Source organism: Pleurodeles waltl, chromosome 5 (assembly GCF_031143425.1).
Source record: "Pleurodeles waltl isolate 20211129_DDA chromosome 5, aPleWal1.hap1.20221129, whole genome shotgun sequence".
NCBI lineage: Eukaryota > Metazoa > Chordata > Amphibia > Caudata > Salamandridae > Pleurodeles > Pleurodeles waltl.
This window is the reverse complement of record NC_090444.1, coordinates 1,397,968,074-1,397,980,136: the sequence shown is the minus strand read 5'-3', so window position 1 is coordinate 1,397,980,136 and position 12,063 is coordinate 1,397,968,074. Positions and strand designations below refer to the sequence as shown.

Here is a 12,063-nt window from a genome sequence, read left to right as displayed (position 1 = left end):
CCCTCACTCTGTGATTATACAACTGTACATGCAAATGATTATTTGAATGATGCTGATGTTGTATAAATATTGAACAGTTGGGACACATAGTTTATTTTCGTTCACAAATGCGATCATTGTGAAACAGAATGGCACTCTGGCTTTGGATGAAGAGGGGGCAAGTCACTTATGTTGAATATGACGATAAGCATAACTACTCAGCTGAGTTTTAGACATTTAGAGTCTGGAAAATTTAACAAGTTACATCGACACCTACAGGTAAAGTAACTTAATGTTTTTAGACTTAACTCGTTTCCACCCTTTTTTGTTTCCTTAAAGTAGGAGTAATGCAAATATTTTAAGTGACATGTTTTTTAATTTGCGATAAAAATATTGCATTAAGCTGGGGTCCGGAACTAATGAACCTATTGAAGGGATTTGTGTTTAACTTCATGATGTTTCTCTCAGCGGTCTATGTTTCTTGAGGCTTAAAAAATAAGTACCATTCAGTTGACTAACCATAAACGTCAATTAGGGTGAATAGCGCCAAGAAACCATTCTAGGTGAACATGCGCTCTACAAAATGTTATGTTTGGAGGGCATCCGACTTGTAATAAACAGAATGGTGCTAGATCTAGAATCTCTATGGAGGCAGGGTAGATCACGTTCTTGGGAATATTAGTAGTAACAATGTCAGTTCAGTTGTAAATATTTATTACAGTAGATAGGGCCAACTGAGGGGAGATGGAGGCTGTATCATTCATGTTTATAGATACATGGAGTGCAGAGGGCGAATGCGTTGCAGAATTTTAACTGGAAAATGAGTGAAATTTTGTAGGGTGGTTTATTGGATATAGTTTTCTAAAAATATTCTTAATGTAAGAAGTGTTGTTTACATATTTTCCTCTTCTTTTGTGAATTAGTGATTTACTTTGAATAAATAGAGGAATATATTGTGCAGTGCAATTGAACATATTTTGAGTTGCTCTCTTTGTATATTTATGATTTTTTTTATATAACAAGTATGAAATTATTTACCTCTGTGCAGGGATCTGAGTACATTATTGTAAATGGCTCGAATTTATATGCCCTTGAGCTTCATTCCTACTTATTGGCAGGGGACCACATCGAGTCTAGGATAATTTCACAAAATTGTTTGTCAGCAAGCAACGAATTTCGTTACTGGACCTTGCCACCTGTCTTGATTTTCAAGAAACGTGTTGCTATGACATTCCAATAAGTGAATGTCCAGTTTAGTACCTGGGTTAAATAAGAAAATGCAGCATTTTAATTGCAGCACCCAGGCTACAACTTGATATATAGTGCTACTTCTGATTGCTTTAAAATGTTAAGTTTGATTTAGATAAAAGTAAAATGCCACACAATCCACCCTCCAAAGTGATCATTTCTACTGTGATATAAAGAAAGTAAAAAAAAAAACATACAAATAAATGTATCCCTTAAGGCATAGTGGTGCAGCCTCGATAGGTATATTACAATAGGCAATACTTATTTTCCTGATTATTGCTAGAACAGGGTTTAGCTCTAGACGCCTCAGCATTGTTGTTACTAGAGATACAAGTCATTACTAAATTTTAAAGGTTAATTAATCTTTCGTGACCACTTGTACCTATATTTACTATGCTAGCTGTACTTATATCACTTTCCTAAGTTTTCCTAAGTTTTAGTTTCCTAAACTTTCCTGTGTATTGTTTCCTCCTTTCAGACTTAACATGAACCTTTCATTATGTATAAGTTCTATTTCTATTTGGAAATGGATAGTACTAGTTGAAAGCTGATACAGCTAGCATAATGAAAGAAGTGATGTGCAAATAATTAAAGTGCTTGCCAGATAAATCTGAAGGCGATGTACTTCATAAAGCCACAGTATTTTTTTTATACCTGATTCAGTTTTAGGACCTAAGGATAGACATGAGTTGACAAAGAGAAATAGATTGTCCCCCCCAACTCTGGATTTAATCTCCATGGCAGAACGCCAGGAATTTTGGATTCCTTGTTTTGCCTGACTTTTAAGTTGCCTTACCAAAACACATTTAGGACACAGTAGTATGCCTACCATTGTCTCAATTTGTAAGCACATTTAATGAAACTTTTTGCCATTCAAAATGTAATGAATTAATAAGAAATACAGCCAATCCCGATACAGTATGACTTCCTGGTTACTGCAATGTCCGTGGTCTTTCTCAACTGGTTTCAAAACTCACATGTTCAGCTGGACATACAATACTTAGCTCATTCCATTGCCCTTAAACAATGCTGGACCTTTGGCCTCCACGTTTAAGATACGGTGCACAAAAATAAATCTGCTAATTTTACCACAAACCTTCTTTGCTCCCCTACTATTGGAAGGGAGTCTTTCCATTCAACTAGTAAACCACCACTCTTTGATAGTTGATACTCTGGAAAAAAGGATCCCGGCCAACTCAGTCCACATGTGCTTGGCTTTTCCCTTCTGCTTCTTGGTTCAGCCAAATGGCAGAATGACCAGAAACATATAAAACGTAAACATAATTGATATACTCCTTACAAACCTTTAGAAAGCTCATTTCATATCTCTTACTTTTAATTCTGCTTATCTCAAGCGGCTAGCACCTGTAGGGAGTTGTATTCTAGTGTTAGCTCCCTGTTGAATCTTCTCTGTTGAACTTTCTATTCAGCTACTTCAGTCCCTTCCTGACTCATTCTTCAAGTTATTTCACAATAAAATCAACAAACTTTACATTGACCTCATGTTCTGATTCGTTCATTATTTTTCAGTATTAATAGTGTTAATAAACATTCTTTGAAGGAATCCCCTTATTTGACTGAAATAGTTTCCCATTGAAGAAAAAGTCTAAACCTCTCGTCCTTAACATCAAACCTGGGTCCTCCTGTAACTCCAGTCCTACTCACTTGCTTTTACTCGGACTTTACACTATTTGCATATTGATCGTAGACATCTCTACGTCTTCTAAACAGGTCCACATTGTGGCAACCTGCTTTGGCAGTTCCACTGTTGAAGAAGTCATCAACTGACCCAACAATCTTGAATAACTATAGACCCATCTTGTTGCTTCCTTTGGCAATTAAAATGTTGGAGAAATAATTTAATTTAGAACATACTGACTTTGTGGCATCCGATCATATTCTGGAACTATTCCAATCAACTTTTATCATCTCTGTTCGGAAAATCTCTGGGAAAACTGTTTGTTACTTGGGGGTTACTCCTTATCTCTTACTGGTTAGGTGGTCGCACTTCACCAGGTTTTCTTCAGTGTCAAGATAGCCTTTTGCGTTATTGCGAGCTCTTGTTTGTACCAAGTAACAGAAGAAATTCAAATCAGTCCATCTCATTCCATTCCTCGGGTCAACCAGCCTATAGTCACAGTTATAGATTCTGGACTGAACTCCAAAATGGAAAACTGGGAGAAGAGAGAGAAGGAAATAGTGTCTTGTAAGGTGGGCGTCAGTACTGGAAGGCTAGATTTGCCCCCAAACACCTGAGATCCGAGGGGATACTACAACACTCAACTTCAGAAAGGATACAGAAACAGAGAACCGATGAAAGTTACGTATAATAACACAAAGGTAAAAAATAGGACCAAATTAGAGCTTCCTGGCATTGACAAAAATAAGTTCTGAGACTAGACCTGGAGCTTACTGAGAGACCAGCCTTAGAATGGATTTAGTGCAGAGAGGGGTTCAGATGCACGTTTCAAGTTTTAACAATAGGAGTCAAAGACTAAATAAAGGCCAGAGGGAGAAGAGTGTACAAAAGACCTGCCGAAGGAGAAACCGATGAGTACGCTAAATAACAAACCTGCAGGACATCAAAATCAGCTGTGAACTTGAGCAATAGAGGAAAACATTAACACTGTGGTTTCCAGACATCACCCTGGAATTCGGGTGGCTTTTTATGCTGACCCTACTTATCTGCCCCAGTAGTAGTACCTTTTGGAAGGGCTGGTACCAGTCTTAACCTGGCTGGGGTGAACCAGAAGTGTTAACCCTTATGTCTTATCAGCCCCTTCTATTCTTTGGTGCTGCTAATCTTCACTGTCTTGTGTGGCATAATCTCCATCCCTTCTGCTGGCTAGTCCCCAGCCTCTTTTTTTATGAGAAGCAATGTTGTTAAATATTGAGTAAGTCCCCCTTTGGAGCCCAGAGACATGATAGTTCTGTCAGTAATTCCTATTCATTCGTTAGTCAGTTCATTTGGTGGGTCCAGTTAGGTGAGGGTGGATAGGCAAGAGAATGTATGCTGTTCTGTCTTTCCTAATGTGAACATAATGCAAATATGGGAACAAAGTTCTCTACTGGAATATCAAATCACAGTTGATTCACAGTATTGCTTAAAACCACATGATTATAAATAGGTGTTTTATTAGCGAATGTTAGGAACACTATTAGTGAGAAACAATGATAAAGCATGAGTCATTATATAAAGAGCCAAGGATAAAAAGTACAATTAAGGCTGTATTATGTTTCTATAAGTAATTTGGTACCAATGTACACTTTTTTCTTTTCATTTACCCTTAGGTATTTGACTGAATCGTATGGCACAGGTCAGGATATTGATGAGCGGATTGTAGAAGGTAAGTGAATTTTTAAAATTAATTTCACACTATTTTTGTGGGCATTTGTTACAGTTCTGTTGCCTTTTTCCAAAGAGAGATACTTTTGTGCAAAACAGCATTTAATGGAATTTTTCTCTGTACGGAACAAGATTTGTCATTTTGTTTTAGGCTCCTTTGGTGCTCCCACACAGTAAGTGATAAATTATTATTTTAGTGTGGGCATGAAGGTGGGCCATACCTTGACTCTATGACTTTGACATCACTTTTTTGGAGATTGTGCTCTTTTAGCTACTACTTAAGAAACAAAAATCAAGCTTTTTAGATGTTTGTTCATAGTTGCATCAAACCCCTTAAGCTTTAGTTGTCACCTTGCAGTCTACAATAATATGCACTGTTTTCGGAGAAGTGTCTCAATTATAAAGCATACTTTCTATGACTCTGCATTTGTGACTATCTCTTGTTCTAGACTTTTCTAGGTAAATCCAGAATGCACATTTATTTAGACTCCCCATTGTAGTGGTTTGATAAAAAGAGAGCGTCCTCCTCAGTCACCAGACTCCTCCTAAGACTGAAAACTCAGACAGTATTTATACAAACCACCTTGGTCAGAGGTCATCTGGTTACCCGTAAGATGAGACTGTACAAATGTAGTTTTTTCAGCTTGCCAAGTGTGCAACATAATTTAAGCAAGGCTTTCTTCAATTAGAAACTGTGCCTGCAACAGTCCCAACTTCCCAAGACACAATACTAAGTAAAATGCGTAAGAGTTCAACATTGTACAGTGATACATACCAAGCAATGTGTGGGGACAGCAAATGTCTCAGTCGAAACGGCCAGCTTGCATTCTTCCAGGGTCAATACAGAACGAAGAGTGACCTGCACAGACTTACTTGGTACGAGTTTAGATCTGCACACACACATTTATTCGTCATGTTTAACTCATCATAGCCACTGCCATGTTTTTCTTTTACCTTCCACACCATTAAAATTTGAAGTCTAAATATAACCAATTCACTAGATAATTCATACTCCAGACAGTTTAGCCATTAAATGTTGAGTATGTAACTGAAGGTTCTGGATCTTAACCTTCCTATTTTGTTATCAATGCTAGTGTGTCAGCTTTATAAAAAAAAAAAAAAGTCAAGTTGGGGTGCAGAGCAAGCTGAAGTTGCTTGAAGGTGTGTAACTCCGACATGGCTCTATTTCCAAGGCCAGCAGAGTAGCAGGAAGGACAACAAACACTGCTAGTGAGAACAGATATTGGGGATCTCAGTGGAGAGGGTGCATATTACTGCCCGGATGCAGAAAGGATGTGGTTATCTTTAAAAACTGATCTCCAAAGATCGGTAAACACAGTTGGTAGCCAAAGGACATTTTTCTCACCAAGCTGTGTTTTGGTGCATCACAACTGTGATGAGGTGAAGGGGAGAATGACCCCTGAATGGCCGCCACAAAGGAATCCTTGTTTTATGGTATCTGTGCAAGATGAAAATGGCAGCTGGTGCTATAGTCTAGAAACTTACAGAGCTAGAGGGTACATAGGAAAAAATGAAAGTAAATATGTTACACAAATATCCTGTCAATAGAAAAGGACTCCTATTGGGCCTTACCACCTATGTATAGCACTATAAGAAAGACAACCCTTGTTATTATCTTTTCTTTTATAAGTTTGTCTTATTGACAGCAACATTAAATGTTTTATGTATTTCATTCCTGCCTAGAAAGGCAAACCTTATACTATAATACCGAAGCACTAGTGTTGAATTGTCTGGTTGTGGTCTTTTTACTTGTCAAACCATTTCTGTTTCTCTGCAACATATTAGGCCAATTTTAATACCTGACAATTCACCCTAAGCATGATTACTTTGGTGGATGTGAAGTTGTAGACGTAACTGGGCCAAGATTCCAGATATTTTTTTCTTTTTCCTTTGCCATTAATTGGGTAGTGTGTAGTGGGCATTATCAATACACTTCCATTTGCTCAGTGATTCAGTACAATTACTGTCTACATTCAGCCTTGGCAAATGGGCCATACCATTACCCCTAATTTCAGTATGCCTACTTATACATGTGACTGGATTGGGTGGGATGGAAGTATTTGAGGGAAAAGTCAATTCTTCAGAAATTGAGTTTTTGCCAGTTCTCAGGGTGCTGTCTTTTATTGCATGCACACTGACACAAACAGAGTGTAGAAGAGAAGACAAAGCCCATGGCGCATTCCTTTGAAGAGAAGGACCATCCGTTCTACCCTGCACTGCAGCATAGCCAGAGAATACAGGAGAAGCTCAGACATAGTTCCTGCAGGAAAAGGTTAAAGGTATAGCCATAGTCAGCAGCATGTAACTATTCTTTCCCACTCACTGCTTATACCTCCTGCCTTCACTGCCATTGGAGGCCCTAACTGAGCGAGGTCTTCACTGTAGGTGTTGATGGTTTGGAATGCAGATCTCCATTGAAGTCTTGGATCCCTGTAACCCCCAACATGTTAGCCCTTGATCTTCTGATTGATCTTTGTATCTCCTGCATCCCATGACCAACACTGTGCCACTTTTGGTGCTAGTGAGTTATAGTATAGTTCTAGAGAGATACTACCTGTGACAGGAGAATGAGGAAGAGAGGGGAGGGAAGGGGTAACACATGTGACTGAGTGTTTTGTGCTTTTATCCATGTATATCTGTGTGTGTGTCTGTGTGTTTGTGTGTATGTGTGCATATATGCATGCGTTTGTAGATGTCTGCTTTTGTACATGTTGTAAAATTACCTTGATATATGATGAAAGTGTTCACCTGACGTAGGATAATGACATGAGGGTATTTAATAAAAATGGAAGCTAATGCTTGTGGACAAAATGTGTGGGTTTCCAAAATATTAATCACTTGGGTGCTATGGATGTGACCTGGCCATCCACAGTGCAACCCATTCTGTGGACAGGGAAGTCACATTCAAGGCTTACAAATACATTTGCTACTAGGGCCACAGGGATTTCCCTCAGAGGCCCTTACTTAAGACAGCAAAGAAAAATCTTTCCCGGCAGCCATATGCTTTTTTGGTGAGAATGATCAGTGAGCCCTACGTACTGACATCACTAATTGTGGGACTGAAAGTTGTTTGATTAGTGCTCTAGGACAGAGCTCAGTGCCCAGCCTGAGCTCAGATTTGCAAGGAAAAGGCTCCATTGGAAAGTGATGAATCTCCAGTTTGTATAACTATGTCAAGCTAGTGGATTCCTGTTGGGAATTGCTCATGGAGGTCAAACCCTGAGCAGGAATCGGCACAGCTAGACCACCAGGGTCGTAATAAGAGGGGAGCTTACCTGCCACATGGTCCCCAAACAATCTCTCTGCCCCTCTTTTTTGGTGGGGGGGGGTAGGGATTTCAGATTGATACTCCTATCTACAGCTTCCTCACTTTTTTAATTTTCCCCAGGCATCAGACTGGATCTTCAAAATCCTTAGCAATATCCCTGCATGCTGGCAGTTGTCGTTGTGTGACGATACACTGACTTTGCTCCACTCCAGAAGCGTCAAACTGAGCTGTATATAAGCACAACCCATTTGCGCTGACCGCACTTTGTTGCTTTTGATCTGGAGATATCACTCGTCTCTTCATGAGACTGTTTTCTAACACCTTTTTCACTTAATACCAGTGTGCAGGGGGAATATTACCCTGAAAATAAGAGGGTTTAATCCTTGTAGAGGTTGTTGCATCAAAATGTCTGTGACATAGCCCCATCAGGTTTGTCTTTTGGTTCTTGGGGTCTGACCACAACTCCAAGGCCTGCACTAACTGTGCCTTGATGCACATGAAGGCCATCTGTCACTGAGGCTCTGCGTCGCTAAACATTGCATGACTCTATGTTGTGACTGGTCAAAGGTGAAAAGAAGGTCCCTTACCTGAAGTTGTTCTAGTGGCTGATCATCAGCACGATCAAACTCTTTAGGTAAGTCGAAGCAAATGCATAAGAAGTCCAGGCAGTACTAGGCCCATTCCCACCACTCTTGTACTCCAGAGAAGGTGCAAGGGTGTCAATGAGCCTGCCTGTCTCACTTATAAAGCCGCTCCCTGTTCTGAGCCGATTCCGACCCTTCTTTTGAGGCAGCCCAAATTTCCGGGGCTGTCAGCAACACCACAGCAAATAAAAACAATTCTATGATGCTATGCTACAGCTATTGGCATGTGACTAGCTCCCTCTGGTGTGCATTTGGGCCCCAAGGAACTGCAAGACCCCCACCTAACGCCCTGCTAGCAAGTCAGCCCTCAGTGCCAGTTGGACCTGCACCATCATTGGTGCTAAATCTGCTTTTGGCATCACAACCCACACCAGACTCAGGATGACAAAGCTTACCCTATAGTGTTTTCTGACCTTGAGTAGGCACCATTGTGACCTAGACCAAGGCTGCACCCTGATATTTTGGAGTTTCAGGCCTTTGCAAAAACCCATCAGGCTCTGATATATTGCCCCTGCCTCGAAGAAGGGCCTAAAATATATTTGTTTCTTTTTTCTTTAGGAATGGACTCAGATAATGATGTTTATGATGCAAGGGAAGAGTTGGCACACCCCTGACTCAAGATGTCTCTGCACCAGACACTGGGCTGGTTTCTCTGTTTGCTCCTACCTTGTAGGAAAGTGCCTCATTTCAATGATGATGCAAAGGGTGACTTAGGTTCTTGACCTCCAGTTTCCCCACCATGGCGGTGAAAATAAATGTCCTCAGTGAGGTTCTTCAGCCAGAGCAAAATAGTACAGAGCCCCTTTTGCCATATAGTAAAGCTCTTCCAGACACTCTTATTTGGGACTTAGGTGAAGCCTTCTTCCTGACCTACAGTCAACAGGCAGATAGCACAACACCATCATCTAGCTCTGTGTGACCCAGCGATTCTTATGTAGCACCTGATATGAGAAAGTTTGGGTCTACAAGCATCTATAAGCCAAAATGAACCCCAGTACCTTCCCTACCACATTGCTGGATAGAGAATATAAATGCATTGAAACATCTGAAAAGCTCATGTTCTCTTCCACCATCTTGGCACTAGGTTTGATCATTGCCATTTGCCTCCTCGAGTGATACACCCACACTATTGGGAACTTCATCGCTCAGATCCTACTTGCTGTGTGGGATAATTTATGTTCCACCCTAATGAATGCCATTAAAGATGGTTATGATTCAGCAACATTTACAATCCCCTGTGAGCTGGGTACTACAGATTGCCTTGGCTGGGCAAAAGGCACCAGTGTGGCCTTCCAGAGACATGCCTGTTTGAGATCCACAGGCTTCTCTGGAAATGTCCAATCCACCTTAATGGGCATGACTTTCGATGGCTCTCTTCTTTTTGGGGAGCAGGCAGATTCAGCCCTCAAGCACTTCAAGGATAATTGGACCACAGTGTGCTCCTTGGGCTTGTTTGCCCCCCCCCCCCCACACCAGCAGTTATGCTCCGTTTGTGACTGTAGTAGAGGGTTTCAGTACTGCTAGCAACCAATGCAGCCGGTTTCGCAGAATCTGCAGCCCTTTCATGGCTTGGCCTGTGATACCCACAGGCAGTGTGGACAACAGAGACAGCTAGAAGCCCAATCCATTGTTTTTCTTCTGGTGCATACAGTGGCCTTCATCCTTTCATAGACCTTTCCCCTGTATGTGTAGGTGTGTGGGGTATTACATCCCCCTAACAAATGTATCTTTTGATAAATAGTTGGGTACAGGGGCCTTTAATCGGGTATGCTGAGGTGTCATGTCGGATTTCTCCAGGAATTTTACACATACAAACAAAAACGCACACAGACTGTTTTGGAATACTTCAAAAATGTTGGTCATTTCACAAAATAATGTGCTTTCTCTCACTTTATGCTTCTACCAATCTGCATTCCTCTCCCTTTCTGCTGCCCCGAAGACCCCTCTTGTGCACCAGCTTGTTGTATAATGTATTTCAACATTGTGCACCACTGTGCTTGTTGGGAAATGAAAAGCTCACCCTCCGCCCAATCTTACAGACCAAGCTTTACCCCTGCCCCTTTCGTATGGAAAGACATAATTAGGATGCTCGCCCTGGCCCCAGGTCTTGTCCACCCTAACCCTAGAGGCTGGATGGTAGTTTTGAACCTGCAGAATTCTTATTTTCACATCCTTGTCCAGCAGGCCGACAGGTTCTATCAGTGCACTTTTATTCTTGTGCGCTCTCTTTTGGCCTCATCAGTGCCCCTCAGATGATGACTGAAGTGATGGCAGTGATTACAGTACATCTTTGGAGGTCCAGTCTTCCCCCTATTGTGACGCCTTGGTGCTGAAGGCTGGCTCACCCCAAGCAGTCGTCATCCACCTCTGGACTACGGTGAACCTCTAACAGTGTTGGGATTCACAGTCAGCATGCCAAAGTCACACCTGACTCTTTTTCCAGATGCTTCCCTTTATTGGAGTCATTCTGGACTCAGTGCCATTTTGTACCTTTCCTTTTGGTCAAAGAGTCCAGTGTTGCAGCCTCGGGCCTGGATCTCAGTGAAGATGACTCTGAGGCTGCTGGAATGGATTGCCACCTGTATTTTGCTGATCAGGCACGCCAGGTGGCATATTTGGGTCTGCAGTTGGAGCTGAAGTCCCCTTGGGCACAGAATCAGGAGGACCTCTCCGATGATGTCCTGATTTCAGAGGAGACTGCAAAAGACATGCAGTCGTGGCCTGTTGACCATAATTGGTTCAGTAGCTGACCTTACTCAATCCGGAGCAGACATGATCAGCAATGCATCTCTTGTGGGTTGGGGAGGGCATGTGGGAGAGGTGGATATCAAAGGCATCTGATCTCCAGTGGAGGCCCAGCTCCAGATAAATCTGCTGGCCATCTGTTTGGTGTTGAAAGACTTCCTGCCATCCATCAAAGGGAGACTGGTATAAGTGTTCTCAGACAACACCATTGCCATGTGGTACTTCAACAAACAGGGTGGGGTGTCCAGTTGCACTACTCCTCTGAAAGTGGCTGTAATAATTTGAGATTTTTCCTGACAGTGCATCACCTGCCAGGGGTCTCTAAAGGTCAGAATGGATCAACCAAGCCACCAGCACCAAACTGATCACAAATGGCAGTTAACATCCAGTGGGGAAGCAGGATCTCTTCTGCATATGGAGAGAACCTTGGCTCAGTCTTTTCACCACTGCAGAGAACATGCAATTTCAGCACTTTTGCATGTTGGACCCTCCAAGACAATTCTCCCTCAGAGACACATACACCTCAAGAGGAGCTCGGACTCCTATGTGTTTAAGCCATTACCTGTCTCCTTTGAGTTCTGAAGAAGATCAAGAAGATCGGGTCATGTCCTCCTAGTGCACCAGACTGGGCAAGGAGAGTGTGGTTTCTAGAACTCCGGGGCCTGAGCATCTGTTCTCTGATCAGGCTACTGCTTCGGGAAGATGTCCTATTGGCAGCCGCAGGCCAGGGTTCTGTACCCAAGCCTGCTCAACCGCTACCTCCTTTCTTGGAGATTAAGCTGGGGCAGTTGACCTCATTCAGCCTTCCTGCT

At 41.9% G+C, this 12,063-nt stretch overlaps 1 protein-coding gene across 7 annotated transcripts in view; it reads left to right on the top strand.

Annotated features, from left to right (window-relative positions):
- Positions 1-12,063, top strand: part of MYO6 (myosin VI) — an 892,076-nt gene that overhangs the window by 303,671 nt on the left and 576,342 nt on the right. For all 7 annotated transcript variants that reach the window (XM_069235652.1, XM_069235651.1, XM_069235650.1 and 4 more), the window contains exon 7: positions 4,519-4,574. In XM_069235652.1, the coding sequence (XP_069091753.1) occupies positions 4,519-4,574 (56 nt within the window). The remainder of the gene's footprint in view (positions 1-4,518; positions 4,575-12,063) is intronic.